The sequence below is a fragment of the Myotis davidii genome, unplaced genomic scaffold (genome assembly GCF_000327345.1).
Source record: "Myotis davidii unplaced genomic scaffold, ASM32734v1 scaffold201, whole genome shotgun sequence".
Taxonomy (NCBI): Eukaryota; Metazoa; Chordata; class Mammalia; order Chiroptera; family Vespertilionidae; genus Myotis; species Myotis davidii.
The window spans coordinates 5,036,162-5,053,013 of record NW_006297819.1 but is presented as its reverse complement, the minus strand read 5'-3'; the positions used below and the strand labels follow the sequence as shown (position 1 = coordinate 5,053,013).

General features: G+C 38.1%; 1 protein-coding gene across 2 annotated transcripts in view; it reads left to right on the top strand.

Annotated features, from left to right (window-relative positions):
• Positions 1-16,852, top strand: part of ATP6V1A (ATPase, H+ transporting, lysosomal 70kDa, V1 subunit A) — a 60,633-nt gene that overhangs the window by 8,432 nt on the left and 35,349 nt on the right. For both annotated transcript variants that reach the window (XM_006773600.2, XM_006773599.2), the window contains exon 2: positions 13,509-13,603. In XM_006773600.2, the coding sequence (XP_006773663.1) occupies positions 13,522-13,603 (82 nt within the window). In that variant the 5' untranslated portion in view covers positions 13,509-13,521. The remainder of the gene's footprint in view (positions 1-13,508; positions 13,604-16,852) is intronic.

Sequence of the window (16,852 nt, the reverse complement as noted above, 5' to 3'; positions counted from 1 at the left end):
CTTTCCCCTAAAGTTCTAGGGTTAAGGCCCTCTTTTAGGCCTGTAGTCTTGTAACTGTTAGCTGACAAGTAAAAACAAAAGCGAATATGATGTATTTTGTATAAGCATTATGCCCCTACATCAAGCATGTCAAACTCAAAGGCTAACATGGACTAAATAAACAAGGTTTAAGTTTATGTGGGCTGCAAAAAACAAAAGCTTAACTTTTCATAGAAACATAGGTTTATTTCGATAGAGACATGCTGAATACAAAGGGCTGGAATAAATGAGTAATCATGAACATAAAATAATAGAACATTTTAATAAAAATTATTTTTTCTTAAACATTAATTTACCAGACACGAATAACTGCATAAATTAATAAGTGTAATGCAAATAAACCTACTTTTCTTGTTCTCTGAAAGCAAAATATTTCCTGTTGCGCACACCAAATAAGTCAGTACAAGACTAATGATGTGGCAATGAGCTGCTAAAATATTTGCTGCTGGTATTAGTGAAGAGAAATGGTGCACCTGTGCATAATGCACGTAAGAGAAATGAATGCAACACGATTATAGTAATCAGTCATTAGCAAACATTGTAGTTCGTTATTAATTACATATAACAGGATATTGTAAAAATTAAGTTATGAAATTTTTATTAAAACATTTCTTACATACCATTATATTGGCTGGGCCACAGAAATATTCGTTGTGTGCACTTCAAAGGGGTTGTATCTACAGTATTTTCACTCAGTGAATCACACTGCCTATTTCCCACATCCCTTTGCCATTACTGTCATTGGGCACTATTTGGTAATTGCCTACTATGGATCAAGGTGCTTTACCTATAATTGGGGTACTCCATGAACAAAAGAGACGTAGTCCCTTTTTTCCTGGCACTTAAACAGTTTAGTAGTGGAGATGTCTAGACATTGGAAAACTCCATTACAATAGTGGCAAGTACTACAAAGGAGCAATATTGAAGACTATGAACATACCAGGGGAACTGGAAGTTAGTACCTAGCAAACCATGCTATTGAAAACTTTCTTCAGCCCGACCCACGTGGCTCAGTGGTTGAGCATCGACCTATGAACCAGAAGGTCAGGGTTCAATTCCCAGTCAGGGCACATGCCCAGGTTGTGGGCTTGACCCCCAGTGTGACCCCCAGTGTAGGACCTGCAGGAGGCAGCTGGTCAATGAGTCTCTCTCATCATTGATGTTTCTATCTCTCCCTCTCCTCTCCTCTCTGAAATCATTTAAAAATATATATATTTAAAAAAAAAAAAAAGAAAACCTTTAGTGATTGTCCTTCTCCTCTCCCCACAGCCAATTTAGTTAAATAAACCCTGGCTATTATTAATCATAGAATACTGGGCAAATTGTTAGAAATGCAGATTTCTTTCCCTCTGAATTGAAAATATGTATAGACTTTTGACTGTCTGTACTACTTTTAAATACACTGTGAAGTGTTTTATCACCTATATTAGGCATATTTTCATTGCAGAGATTTTATGGATTCCTGAGTTGGAGGTGGACCTATTTGTGGTGATGCTTCATTTTTAACATTGGGTTAATATGCCTTTGCACAGTTTGTGAACCTTCTTTCTCTTCTATTCCATCCATGAAATAAATGACAGAACAGATCTATTTGAATATATAAATATTATTTTATAATACAAATATAATAGCATTTTTCTGCAACATTGTCAGTACTGACTCTTGTATGTAATCCATCTCAAATATATGCATTGCTTATATTTGGCTAATTCGACTGCTCATAAATTTTTCTTGGCAAAACAATCAAGAGAAGTTCTCTTTAAGCCCTAGTTGGTTTGTCTCAGTGTATAGAGCTTCGGCCTGTGGACTGAAGGGTCCCGGGTTCGATTCTGGTCAAGGGCACATGCCTGGGTTGCGGGTTCGGTCCCCGGTGAGGGGCGTGCAGGAGGCAGCCAATCAATGATTCCCTCTCATCATTGATGTTTCTATATCTCTCTCTTTCTCTCTGAAATAAGATATATATATATGTATATATATAAGTTCTCAATAAGATTCAAAAGGGTGTTACGATATTTGTAAGCAGTTTTCAAGAGAAATTTCTAAGTCTCTTGAGCAATGACCTTTTTCTTTCTTTTGGTAGTCATAAAATTTCTAGGTTGACTACTTCGGAAGGGGATATAATTCTCATGCATGACCGCTAGCATTTTTTTAAATTGGGAAAGTCACTTCATAGCTGACTGAGAAAATCTATCCAAAAGCCTAACCACCATTGCAGGACTCAGAGGCCATGAAAGTTAAGGATATTCTCAGAAGAGAATTTGCTAAGAACAATCCTTTTCACGGTGAACTTGGAGTAGCAGACTGTTTAAAAGAGCAAAGAAATTTCCAGAACCTCCGCAACAAACTTTGCCTTACCTCTTATTGGTCTAAAAGTTATTCTCATTTCCAGACCACTCGCTGGCAAGGGCATTGGAATGACTTTGATGGGCTAATCAGAATTGAACCAAGTTAGGGTTTTGTCGACCAGGAAAAAATAGGGAACTAGTTATGCATAGTCAGTAATCTGCCACTAAGCCTTCCTAATGGGATTACTGAGGAGGTAGGTTAAATGAAATGAGTAGAAAATGCTTCACAAAATGATTTAATACTATGCTCTGTCTATATAAGGTAATGTTGTTAGCTGGAATTCTACCTGTCCTATAACTTTTTTGACCAAGCTTAAGAATATTAAACAGATTCATGATGCCTTTTTCTAAGAAGGTAAACTGCGTATGCAAATAAGTATTTGATTGTAATCAACTAGACTTTTCCTCATCTTTTAACTATTACTTCCAAAGGTAGCTTTTAATCAGTTGGATAGAATGTACTTTTTCAAGTGTTACATTAAAATAATATTTCAGTGTCAATGAAGTGCCCCAGGAACTTATATGTAAATAAATATTATCTTAAAACCTTGGTACTTAGCTTTCATATAACACCTCACCCTTGCCCCCAACAGCCGTATCATCCAAGACTGGTATTTAAAAGAATTATTTCTGGGATGAGATTACCATGTATAATACATTAACCAGTAGCAATTTGGAGAGGACCTTGTAAGATGGAAGGAAAAAAAAGTGGGCCTCTGGTGGTGTGATTTGCCACTGCAGTGTTCTACAGTGTGTATGGGAGAGACTGATGACTCATTAGATCAGATAGTTGCCTGTGCATACCTTCTGGATTTTTCCCCTTCTAAAGCAGGGTTTGGTTGTTTTTTTAATCTTTCACAAATATGGGGCAGGAACCCTACAGTTTTTGACTGTAGGAATCTTAGTTGTAAATTACAATTCTTATCAAAGTAGGAATTCAGCGTAAGGCACATTTTTATGTAATTATTGAGTTGTAATCTATGAGAGCAGTTGTGTATACCACACTGTTTTCATGAAAGCGACTGTTTTTGAAGTAGGTGTCATGCTTTTATTTTTTAAATGATTGAGAGCATCAAGAATAGCTGTGTATTATATTGGGAAGAAATAATTAAATAGCATATATGACTTTAGCATTAAATCATATCATGATAGTTTGGACCTTGTGGAGATTTAGGATAAGATTAACTTTCCATATTATCTAACCTGCACTATAATTTGCTCATTGCAAGTTAAAATGTTTTGGGAGTTGCTTTCTTAATATTGTTCAAAGCCTTTGCTTTTTCATATACTGGTGTACCACAAGAATTTTTAAAACATACCATAACTGACTGTTTAGTCTGGGGCACTGACGTCTCTTTTCCCTTAGATTGTCAAATAATAAAAATGACAAGAGCCAACACACATGTGTCTTGGGTGAATGAATCAAAATTGTACCTATATTTTTTGTCAGATCAACAGTATATAAAGATATAATCTTTATATCTTTTGGTGTGCCACAGAATTTTAGTAATTAGTGTTTGTGTGCCATGAGATGAAAAAGGTTGAAAATTGCTAGCATAGAGACATAAGCATTTAAAAGTGAAGCAGAAGATTTTAGTTGGGTATTTTTGTTTTCACTGTTATGTGCTATATGCTTAGCCCAACTCAGTGGTGAAGTCAACATAATATGAATCATTTTTATTTGTGGGGAGGAAGCACTTTCATGTTTTTCTTGTAAAACAGATATTGGATGAGATGAAGTAGAGAGCATGAAACATACCAAAAGTAATGCTAGTCCATGTTCAGTGGAATGCTTTTGAAACACTGGCATTAGCAGAAAAGGCTAGTACTTAATAAAATTTACATTTCTTATTGGAAAAAAATATACAAGAGCATACAAAGAAATTTCTCTGCTTACAGAAGACTGTTACACGATTCTCAGTCAAGATTCTGGGGAGAAGAAGGGTGGGGGGAGGTTATTTATTCATTTCATTGTTTACTTGTTTTCCTGCAATTGAGGTATATTGGTGGAAAAGCTTTAGAAGTACAATGGGAACCCTTATTTGAGTGCTGTGGGGATTGCAGAGTTTAATGTTCAGAGAGCCTGTTACTTAGTACCAATCCTTGGGTGTTTCTGTAAGTGTTTAACTGTTAAGAGGCTGGAGCCTAAAACTTCTGGACCTAGGAAAGCATAGTTTCCAATTCTATAAGAATACAGTGCTTTAGAAGTTAAATAAACTCTCATGAGTTGGGACTTCTTTTTCTGTAACTACTGATGATGAGGCTCCATCTAAGATTTGAAGGATGAGGAGCAAATTCCCTGTAGAAACTAAGGCTTTGGTTGTATGGGGACTTAACCTCCATGTCAGTTGCTTGATTTAACCCAAGCATTGTTCTAAATACCCTGCTTCTTAAATCCACTTTTGTATTTCTTTTCTCATTTGACAATATAACTACAAGATAACTAAGACAGAAAACAGGCCAAAAATTATAGGGGTTTAAATGTGAGTCTTAAGTTTCAATTGTCCTGGCAGTAATTGTTCAGTATTTTATTATTTGAATATTTTGGGTTCTGTGGAAGCAGATGCCAAGAAACAGTTTGGTGTATGAGATGTTTGTTAGGGATCAACCTGTTTGTGAAAGGGAGGTGTCTGAAGCAGAGTTGGGCAGAGGAAGAACTTGAAATGCAATGCAAGTCCAACAAAACCTCAACCAAACTGGTGGGGAAATATGGAATGAAGTATTGCTTGTGACAGTATCCTACCCCAGGCTGATGCGACTGGGCTTTTATACCTTCACTTTGCTCAGTCACCAGGTGCAGGGTGGCCTTTGAAGGGTGTGAACAGGCTATGTTTCTGAAACCTACCCTGAAGGGCTGACAGCTGTCCTCTATCCTGACCACAGTTTCCTGTCCTTCCTGGACACCTCCATGTCTAATCCGATAAAACTGCTGCCTTGAGGCAGAGACTATTGTCCCCTGCACCTTATAGAATTGTTTAGATGCAGAGAAGAGAAAGTAGCCTAGTTACAGGCTTTGGAATAAGACTGTCTAGATTCAAATCCCACCTTTTCTGCTTATTAATTTTGTGGTCTTGGGTCAAATTATTGAAATCTCCATTCTTTTAGTTTCCCTATTTGTTAAACGGAAGTGGTATTAGGGGAATCTGAAGTTATCCAGTAACCATTCACTGTGTACTTATGAAACTTGAATTCTATGGAGTGATACAGACAGTAAACAAGTAAATTAGAAAATAATAACTGTAATCTTTCTGGTAGTTATAAGTGCTATGAGGAAAATCAGGCTAAGAGAGTTGAGGATGACAGTGGGCAGAAGGGGACTATTTCATGGGAGTGAGGCAAAAACATTCCAGGCAGGGCCACAGCAAGTGTATGGCTTCCTGTTGCTGGAGCCAAAATTAAAATATACCATATTTTTCTGTGTATAAGACACCCCATATATACGACACCTCCCACTTTTCCAACCCAAAATTAAGAAATCAATATTTTAAACATAAAACAGAACACATTTTTATTTAGTCATTACTGCAGGTAATGTTTACATATCAGTACTATGATATTATGCAGCATATCCCATTTTTCAGCCTCTGTCGCATCACTGCTCTCTTCTTCATCACTATTCATTCGAGACATATCAATTTCTTCAGCTTCTGTTGTATCACTACTGTCTTCTGAGTCACTGTCTATAATGTGAGATCATCCTCATAAACTGGTGGCATTTTCTGGACTAACTTTGCTCGTGTTCTCATGGCCAACCCTTCTCTCCTCATGAAATAGAAGCACTGTTTTGCCTTTCCTATAAAATCAATAATGATCATTTCGCTTGCAAACATTCTTGCCTGGCATTGAATAAACATGGTTGACACACATAAGCCACTCTGGCGCTGCTCCATAATCCAAGTCTTGAGCCTCTGCTGCAAGTTTCCCATTCTCATGGCCAACCCTTCTCTCCTCATGAAATAGAAGCACTGTTTTGCCTTTCCTATAAAATCAACAATGATCATTTCGCTTGCAAACATTCTTGCCTGGCATTGAATAAACACTGGGGATGTGCCCGCAACCCAGGTACATGCCCCCGACCGGAATCGAACCCGGGACCTTTCAGTCCGCAGGCTGATGCTCTATCCACTGAGCCAAGCCGGTCTCGGCGCTGGTTTTCTTCTTAAGATCTTCTTCTTTTTTGGCATCTTAAGGAGTTGTTCTTCCTGTTTTCTCCACTGTCTAATCATACACTCAGTGGGAGGAGGTACAGATTGTCTCTCTGCAGCTCTGTTTCCATGCTATTTTGCATAGCTGATTACATTCAGTTTGAATTTTGCAGAGTAAGACAATCGCTTACCAGTATTTATCTCTTTATTTTTTTGACATCTTTATGGGCTCAGAACGCTCTGGTCCCTGTTGCATCTGCTCACTCTCCATCTCCACCTCCAATTACGGCATCAGCTGATGTCAGTAACAGTAAGGCTTGTGATTGGGGGAAGCCTGTTTGGCAAGATATGGGCAGCTATGCACCCATGTAGCTCCCTCCTTGGCTGACTTCCATGTGTAAGATGCCCCTTGATTTTCAGTCTAAAGATTTTAGGAAAAAATAGCATCTTATACACGGAAAAATATGGTAATTATATTAAAATACCAAAAGTGGACAGAAATGCTTTGGAATTCCTTCATTTTATGCTTTAAAAGCTGGTATGTTCATAATTTTCTTATTTTATCATGAAAGATATGTTAAGAGCTGGTTTGGGGATGTATTTGCAACTACTTCTCTACATATAACACAGTGGAGTAGAGAAAGCAAAATTACTCATAGTCATCATCATGTTTTTCTCTTAACACTGGCTTTTTAAAAAGTACAATCAACTTGACTTTATATATAGTTGATCTTGAACAATGCAGGTTTGAACTGTGCATCCATTTATATGTGGATTTTTCTCAGTAAATACATGCAGGTAATGTGAATATATTTCCTATTCCTTATGATTTTCTTACCATTTTCTTTTCTGTAGCTTACTTTATTGTAAGAATATAGTATGTATTACATATAATATACAAAATATATGTTAATTGACGGCTTATGTTATCAGTAATACTTCTGGTCAGCAGTAGTCTATTAGTAGTTGAGTTTTGGGGGAGTCCGAAGTTATGCATGGATTTTCAACTGTGTGGGGGTCAATGTCTTGTGTTGTTCAAGTGTCAACTGTATAAGAATATTAATCAGATAAATGTAAATTTGTGGATCTGGTGAAAAGCATCTCTAAGTAGTAAATCTATAGAATTATCACTTCTTGTTTCTCTTATTACTTTGGTGTCACTATTCCTAATGCCTGCTGTCTTTGTCATAAACTAAACAATATATTCCTAAAAACAAAAACATTTAAAACTGCAGAATCATCTATTTCCTTTGTGACTAGGATAATCCAGCTGTGTGATAAACCCACAAGGCAGCTGAATCCTGAACAGACCCATTTGATTTCTACTAATCATTGCTCATACATTTCACTGTTGTTTTAAAAGGAATGTATGTAAATATTTATATTAAAAATCAGAAAAGACACCATTATTGCCTCATGAACTTTCTAGACATCTTTATGAACCTTAGGAGATTTGAACCATTTGTAATGAAGCTCTACTATATACTCTAATGCCTTCTTGTCCATCTTACAAGTCTCAACTTTGCCTCCTCTAAGTCACTCCTGTCCTGCCCAAGTCTAGGTTAGATGCCTGTGCTTTATGCTCTTCTAAAGCAGCCTGCACTGTTTCTATGAGAGCACATTTGTCACCTTATTGTAACTACCCATTTGTCTTTTTAGCACACCAAGCCAGAAGCTCCTTGGGGGGTAGGGGGGATTGTCTTACTCCATTGTATTTTCAACCTATAATACAGCACCTGTCACATCATTGATACTTTAAAAAATATATTTAGTTTTAGAAAATGAAGTTATGGCCAAAAAGACTATATTATCTAATAATAGACAAACATGTAAATTGACTGTACCTTTGCTACACTAACAAGTCAATCAGGACAGTATGCAAATTAACCTAACAAAGATGGCAGTTAATTTGCATACGTAGGCTCCAAGTGGTGGAGCGAAGCCTCACGGCCCTGGGGCTGGCGGTGCAGCGAAGCCTCACGGCTCTGGGGCCTGCCTCACGGCTCCGGCCTGGGTGCTGAGTGCCTGGGTGCTGAGTGCCGGAGGAAAACCGGTGCCAGCAGCCAGGGGAAAGGAAGGCCTATTGCACGGATCTCTTTGTGCAACAGGCCTCTAGTATATAATAATAATTAAGAAAAATATAGTCAAGTGACTAGATTTGGTTCAAGTAACAAGATGATTAGAATACATTAGGTAGCCCTAGCCAGTTTGGCTCAGTGGATGGAGCATCGGCCTGCGGATGCTCCCAGGTTCGATTCTGGTTAAGGGCATATTCCTAGGTTGTGGGCTTAATCCCCAGGGGCTGGCGTGCAGGAGGCAGCCAATCAATGGTTCTCATCATTGATGTTTCTATCTCTCTCTCCCTCTTCCTTTCTCTCTGAAATCAGTAAAAATATATTTATATTTTTAAAAAGAATACATTAGTCACTTTTTAGAAATTAGGCAATCTTAGCTTGCATTAACAGAATTAGTAGTCATTAGTATTACTTTTCTGTCAGACTTACTGTTAGGTGCCTAACAACAACCCCATTAGATTTTACAGGTGAAACTGAGGCTCCTAAAGTTGAAAGCATTTGATTTGCCCAAGGCCACAACTTTTAAATTCAAACTCTATCTGTCTGACTCAAATCCTTGGTCTCTGTCTCTCAATATAAAGAAGCACCCAGAACAAATGAAGAGGTACTCTTCAGTACTTACTCATACAACATCTAGAATACTGTTCTTATTTTGTTTGCTCTGATTTAAAAGAAACATTTACATCATGAAATACTTTCAGAAAAGGGTAGCCTTGGGAGTGTAGATCTGAAAAAAAAAAGATTAATCTTTGAGGAACAGTTGAAGGCACTAAAGAGAATTTGCTTGGAGAGAGAACATGTTTACTCTGTGGCTACAGTACTTGGAAGAAACAGGGTTAGAGGGTAGAAGTTATGGGGAAGGTGATTTAGATTAGATACAAGACAATTCTCTAAAAGAAGATTTCTAAAAATATAATGGTGTTTTTTCAAAATTGAGGCCCTGTTTGTTTTTTGTTGTTGATCCTCACCCAAAGGTATTTTTCTATTTATTTATTTATTTAATTATTTATTTAGAGTGGAACAGAGGGAGAGAAAGAAACATCGATGTGAAACATCAATGGGTTGCTTCCTGCACATGCCCCGACCGGGGTTGGGGTCGAACCTACAACCCAGGTACATGCCCTTGACCTGGAATCAAACCTGTGACCCATCAGTGTGTGGGCTGACACTCTAACTACTGGGCAACACCAGCCAGGGTGAGGCCCTATTTAAATACCAGTATTAATACTGAATATAAGCATTTTACATGTCACAGGGAACTCTTTAAGAAATTGTCATTTTTAAATATATATTTTTATTGATTTTAAAGTGGCGAAGGGAGAGGGATAGAGAGGTAGAAACATTGATGAGAAAGAAACATCCACCTGCTGCCTCCTGCATTCCCCCTTACCCCCGACTGAGGATCAAACCCACAGACAGGGCATGTGTCCTAACAAGAAATGAAACCATGACCTACTGGTTCATGGTCTGACACTCGACCTCTGAGCCATACCAGCCAGGCAAGAAATTTGTCATTTAATCACAGCTCTGGGGCGGATGATAGCATTATTCCTATTTTACAAATGAACATAAGAGATTTTGATTTATAGCATGTCACTGGCAGAATCCGCCTGAGTCCTGAGTCTGCTGACTCAAGATCTTGTGCCATTTCCACTTCAAAGACGGATGACTATGTATCATGAATGCCCTGAAGGAAATACCCATATTTGGGGAGGAAGTTAGACTACATGATTATCAAGTTTCCTTCTGACTTTGAACATCTTTGATTTTAAAATTTGACCTCATTTGCTCGTTCACTACTTTTTTTAAAACTTTGCCCAACCCATTTCCCAAATAAGTGTTTGTCTTTAAACTTTGTTTTTCCCCCTATTGCCTAAGTAGTTTCTAGAAAAACTTGTTCCATCTCTTTGTATTCCAGTATTTGCAATCCCATACATGCTTAATCAATAGCCCTGTCTTTAGGAAGCTAAGAATCCTGGTAAACCAGTTTCCCCTTTTTCTTCTTCCTTCCTCAAATGCCCTTCTCCAATTAATTTTCCTACTGAGAATCCCAAAATCCTTGTGATTTTTATTGTGGTATTTGTGACTATGATGTCTGGTTTATTTTTTCTTTCTAATTCAGTTCCATTATTTTTGATGACTTTTACCCTGCCTTCATCTTTATCAGTAAACTACCAACTTCCTGATAGTCTGTCTCTATCTTATCACTGATATCATCTTCAAGTTCTTGGCACTTTTCCTGCTCCTTAGATCATATTTGACTCACTTTAATGTCTTCCAAATCTCCATACGGTTTTAATTTTTGTTTATACTCTTGCCTATTTCTTTAATCATTCCATTCTAGACCTGTCCACCATCTCCATTCTGATGGCACCAGTATTTCAAACCATAACTCCTCTGTTAATGACTTCATTGTTATACTCCCCTCCCCAATCCTTGATATCTTGACTAATGGATTACAAATTGTACTCCATGGAATATATGGTTCTCCTGATGATCCTTCAATAGCTCTTGAAAGACTAAAAAAACTTTCCCATCCTGCCAGAATTAACCCCCAAGGCTCAGGATTTGGTTTTCCTCTCTTTTGGTATTCTTCATATCTAGACTCAACTCAGCCAGCCTCAAAACTTACTTTTCAGCTACCTGTTCCCTCTACTTCATTCACATTGGTTAACACTTCTCCCACATTCAAATCAGTTTCTTCTTGGCTTTCATTGTGTGGTCGTTTTGAACACTTAAGTCATTGTGCTTTTTATGTACAGTTGTTTAAAGCTAGTGAAAGCTCCTTTTATTCACAATCCTTATTCACTACGTTTAACACAGTTTCTTTACCTTGGTAGAAGCTCAATAAACATTTAATAAATTGAATTCAATTGATACTCAAATCATAACTATTTCTAGAGCTTTTCAATCTAACCTGTTAAATTAACTGAACATCATTTTCCCCATTAAAGTTCTCACTCCATTTTCGGTTATTTTCTGTTAGAGGCCTGATGCACAAAATTCGTGCAAGGAACTTGGCCCTCACAGCCCCAGCTGCCTCGAGGCCCTACCCCCTGCCCACTGGTTATACTGGAAGGTTGTTCTGCCATCTGGTTTAATTAGTATATTAGCTCTTTATTATATAGGATTGTTTGTAGATTCAAGTCTACTTGGCATTTCATTTCAAGACCCACAAAGAAATGTCTTTACCTTTGTATCTTTATTTCTCACTGTTGTCCTAATAAAACCTTTCTTCATAGTCTGTTAACTTCTTATAAATTTCTCTATTCTTTTGTTTTTATTATTTCCCCAACGGAAATGCCTTTGCTACCTTTTTTTTCTTTCTATTTTATCCAATATTTTTACCTGACCTTCATTCAACCTGTGCTCCCTAAATATTCTAATTATTGAACTTTTAGTAGATAACTTATATGATTTAACACTATTACTTATTGATCTGTGACCTTTACTTTATGGTTGTTTCTGGGGCATAGTTTAGCTTTTTATATGTACATGTATTTTATCTCCATTATTAAACATCAATAATTTTTAACTTAGACCAGTGGTCAAAAATAAACTTTCTGCTTTGCATCTGCCCCCAGTTTTCTATTTTGGACTTGAATAGTTAATTCTTTAGGTTTTTCAGTTTGCACATCCATAAAGAAAAGAGGTTGAACTGAGTTACTTAAACTGTTACATGTTCTGCTAAAAAAAAAGAAAAGTGCTTTCAGAAAAATTTTAAAGATGGATAATACATTCAAAAATTAAATGTACCCTAGCTGATTTGGCTCAGTGGATAGAGCATCATCCTGTGGACTGAAGTGTGCCGGGTTTGATTCTGATCAAGGGCACGTACCTCAGTTGCAGGCTTGATCCCTTATCCTGGTCGGGGTGCACACGAGAGGCAACCAATTGATGTGTCTCACATCAGTGTTTCTCTCTGTCTCTCCCCTTCCCTTTCACTCTCTCTAAAAAACAAGCAAAACCCTGGGAAAATATTCTCGAGGGAGGATTAAAAAATAAAAATAAATGTAAAATAAAAATAAGATGATGAAAAATAAAGCAGTGAAGGAGGAGCTATGTTGTGATTTAAATAGATGGGCAGAGAAGCCTCTTGGAGTAGGGGACAGTTGAGTAAAGACCTGAAGGAAGTATAGGAGCAGATATCTGCAAGAAGAGTACTCTAGGTAGAGGGAGCAACATGTACAAAGACCCTGAGGCAGAACATGTATGCTTTTGAGAAATGGCAAGGAATTCAGTGTATACAGGGGTGGGCAAAAGTAGATTTACAGTTGTGAGTACATTATTGTATTACTTATTATTACGACTTTAAACTTAATTTTTCCCACTCCTGTATATGCAGAATGATTAAGGGTAGAAGTAATTGGAGAGATGGTCAGAAAGATAATGGGGGAGAGGGCAAGATGTAGGGCTGGATAAACCATTGAGAAGACTTCACATTGTTATACTCAGTATTTTTAAAAAATATATATTTTATTGATTCCTTACAGAGAGGAAGGGAGAGGGATAGAGAGTTAGAAACATTGATGAGAGAGAAACATCGATCAGCTGCCTCCTTCACACTCCCTACTGGGTATGTGCCTGCAACCAAGGTACATGCCTTTGACCGGAATCGAACCTGGGACCCTTGAGTTCGCAGGCCAACGCTCTATCCATTGAGCCAAACCTGTTAGGGCTTCTCAGTATTTTTTATGGGACAGTTTTCATGAGGATATATAATTCTGAATTTTAATAATTGTAAAGCATCCAGGAATGAGGTACTTTTAATCACATTTTAAGAATTTTTTATTTTACTTTGAAGAAGTGGTAATAACTCAAAATACACCATCAATGAGAGTTGACTACCTATCTTGGTTCTTTTGCGTTAGGGTTTGTAATTATGACTTAATTTTTCCCCTTAGGTAAATTAACACAATGGATTTCTCCAAGCTACCAAAAATACGTGATGAAGATAAAGAAAGCACATTTGGTTATGTGCATGGAGTCTCAGGACCTGGTAAGTAATACATAATAATCTCAATGGTAAAGATTCCTAATTTCAATTAATGTATTTTCAAGGTGTTTTAGATGGAAATACAGAAGTTTCTGTTCACCTACATAAATTCTGTCCTCAAAAGATTTTATAACTGCTACTAGAGGCCGGGTGCACGAATTCGTGCATCAGTGGGATCCCTCACCCTGGCCTGCGGGATCGGGCTGAAACTGGCTCTCTGACATCTCCTGAGGTATCCCGGATTGTGAGAAGGTGCAGGCCAGGACGAGGGACCCCACCGGTGCACGATCAGGGCCAGGGAGAGACACAGGAGGTTGGTCAGCCGGGGAGGGACCAAGGGAGGGCTCCAGGGTGTGTCTGGCCCATCTCACTCAATCCTGATGGGCTGGACCCCAGCAGCAAGTTAACCTACTGGTTGGAGCGTCTGTCCCCTGGTAGTCAGTGCATGTCATAGCAACTGGTTAGCTGGTCAACTGTCTGCCCCCTGGTGGTCAGTGCTTATCACAGCGAGCGTTTGAGTGGTCTTAGCATATCATTAGCACATTACACTTTGTGGGGTTTTTTTGTTTGTTTTTGTGTTTTTTTTTAAAATATATTTTATTGATTTTTTACAGAGCGGAAGGGAGAGAGATAGTTAGAAACATCGATGACAGAGAAACATCGATCAGGTGCCTCCTGCACACCTCCCACTGGGAATGTGCCCGCAATCAAGGTACATGCCCTTGACCAGAATCGAACTCACAACCCCTCAGTCCGCAGGCCGACGCTCTATCCACTGAGCCAAACCAGTCAGGGCTAGCACATTACACTTTGATTGGTTGAATGGCCGACCGGTCGACCGGACACCTAGCATATTGGGCTTTTATTATATAAGATGAGACTGAGGTAATACCTCCATCCTAAAGGCTTATCTAGCATTCATTATCTAAATTTGATAATTATTGAGGTACTAATTTGTAATATCATGTTTATTATGTAAATGTATAATCATTGTTCAGATTATTACCTATTTTTTGTTAAATCTGAGGTTAAAAACCTATAGCTTTTAGTATGTGATACCTTGCAAATTATAAGCATTCAATAAATATGTTCATTTGGTTTGAGCTTTAATAATGTTTTCTGAGCATTTCTCAGTAATATCAACCTTAGCTCTTTACATATATAAAACCTTCTAAATGGCTATTTCAGAATCACATAACTGGCTAGCTGTGGAAAAGATGCCTCATGACATGACACTGATAATGGAGAGCTGTTTTAAAGTTTATGTTCATTTTGCCAAAACTTGGGGTACTGCTGTATCTCATTCTAGTATTCATTTTGTTATTCCACACTCCTACTGAAAAACCTGATTCAGTTTCCAGAAGTAAAAATGTTCATTGATTTATAATCCTTAGTGGAAATCCATTGTTTCTTATATCTCAGTCTTTATGCAAATGAAGACTCTCAGTCACTGTGCCTCTTATTTCTCCCCTGAAAGCTTCTATCACTTAGAACTTGCTGTCTGAGCTTTAATTAATTGGAAAACAATGCATTTCACTGTTTTTGATCTCTATTGCCATTCAGAGAAACAGTTTCCCCTTGATGATCAAAAGCGTTTTTAGGAAATGCTACACACAAGAACTTTTAGGGAAAGGACAAAAGAACACCATCAAAAGAGTTTAGGCAAAAATATTTTTCTAAAACTTGTGGTAAATTCTTGAACTTATTTCTAATTCTTCAGTACTTAATAAGATAAAGAAATGGCATACATTTGGTTGATGAAATAAGATTTAAAATTTTAGTTACTCTGATATTTCAATGCATCTTAATTCTTACTAGTATTTAGTAGGTATAGAGGTAAATATTTATGAAATTAATATATCTACATTGTTCTAATACAATAAAATTTTAATACTTTAATAGTTTTTATTTGAATGTTGCCTAATACATAGTTCTAATCAATTTTTTCAGAAGGCTAAATATTAAAAATAGATTTATTTCTATGCCTATGAAAATGTACAACCTTCCCTTCCTGCCAGAAAAGTAATCTTTTCTTACTAGACAATATATATAGTCCAAAATAGTAAGTACAAATTCTTTTATAGTACTTACAAAAAATAGGGATTCTTTTATATATATGTATAGTCTTTTATTATTATTGATTTCAGAGAGGAAGGAAAAGAGAGAAATAGAAGCATCAATGATGAGAGAGAATCATTGATCGGCTGCCTCCTGCACACCCCCTACTGGGAATCAAGCCTGCACCTGGGCATGTGCCCTGACTGGGAATGGAACCATGATCTCCTGGTTCATGGTCAAAGCTCAACCACTGAGCCAAGCTGGCCGGGCTATGCTAGGTGATTTTTTACATAGGGCTACACCCCTGTAACTCCACCCAGATCAGTGTGGAATATTTTCAGCGCTCCAAAAGGTTCCTGATACCCAGAGTGATCAACAAAGAAAAAACCAAAAAACACTTAAATCAGAACAGAAAACCATAAAGCAAGCCAAGAAACTTTGAAAGCTGGGCAGGGAACGGCCGAATTTGGAAGAGGGTATTAAGTAAGAATTAGACAAACCCGATTTTTATCTTCTCTTAGTGGTGGGTGTAGGCTGCTGTGCATTCACATTGTGTCCCCCCCTCTCCCCACTGAGGGCACAAATTTTTGTGCACCGGGCCTCTAGTACATACATATACATATATTCTGTCTAATAATAGACAAACATGGTAATTAACCATACCTCCGATACGCTTCCCATGGGCTAATCAGGGCAATATGCAAATTAACTGCCAACCAAGATGGCGGCTGGCAGCCAGGCAGCTGAAGCAAACAGGAGGCTTGCTTGCTCCAGTGATGGAGGAAGCCAAGGATCCCCGCCTGCCGCTGCCGGCCTCTGAGCTGTACTCTAAGAAACAATGTTGCAATTATAGAAGCTAAACAAACCCCCGAAACCTGCTTTCAGCCAGCCGGGCCTCAGAGCTAGAGCTGCAACAGTGTTTCAATTATAGAAGCCGAACAAATCCAGATACCTAGTTTCAGCAGCTGAGGTCTCAGAGCTGGAGCCCAACCTCAGAGCTAAAGCCGGCTCTCAGTTCAAGTGACAGCCATAGAAGGTAAATAACTCCCAGAATAAAAAGAAAAAAGAAAAAAAGGAGAGGTTGGGAGCTTCAGTCACCCACCAGCCTGAAAACGGCCCTCAGCCCCTCACCCAGACTGGCCAGGCACCCCAGTGGGGACCCCCACCCTGAAGGGTGTGTGACCAGCTGCAAAC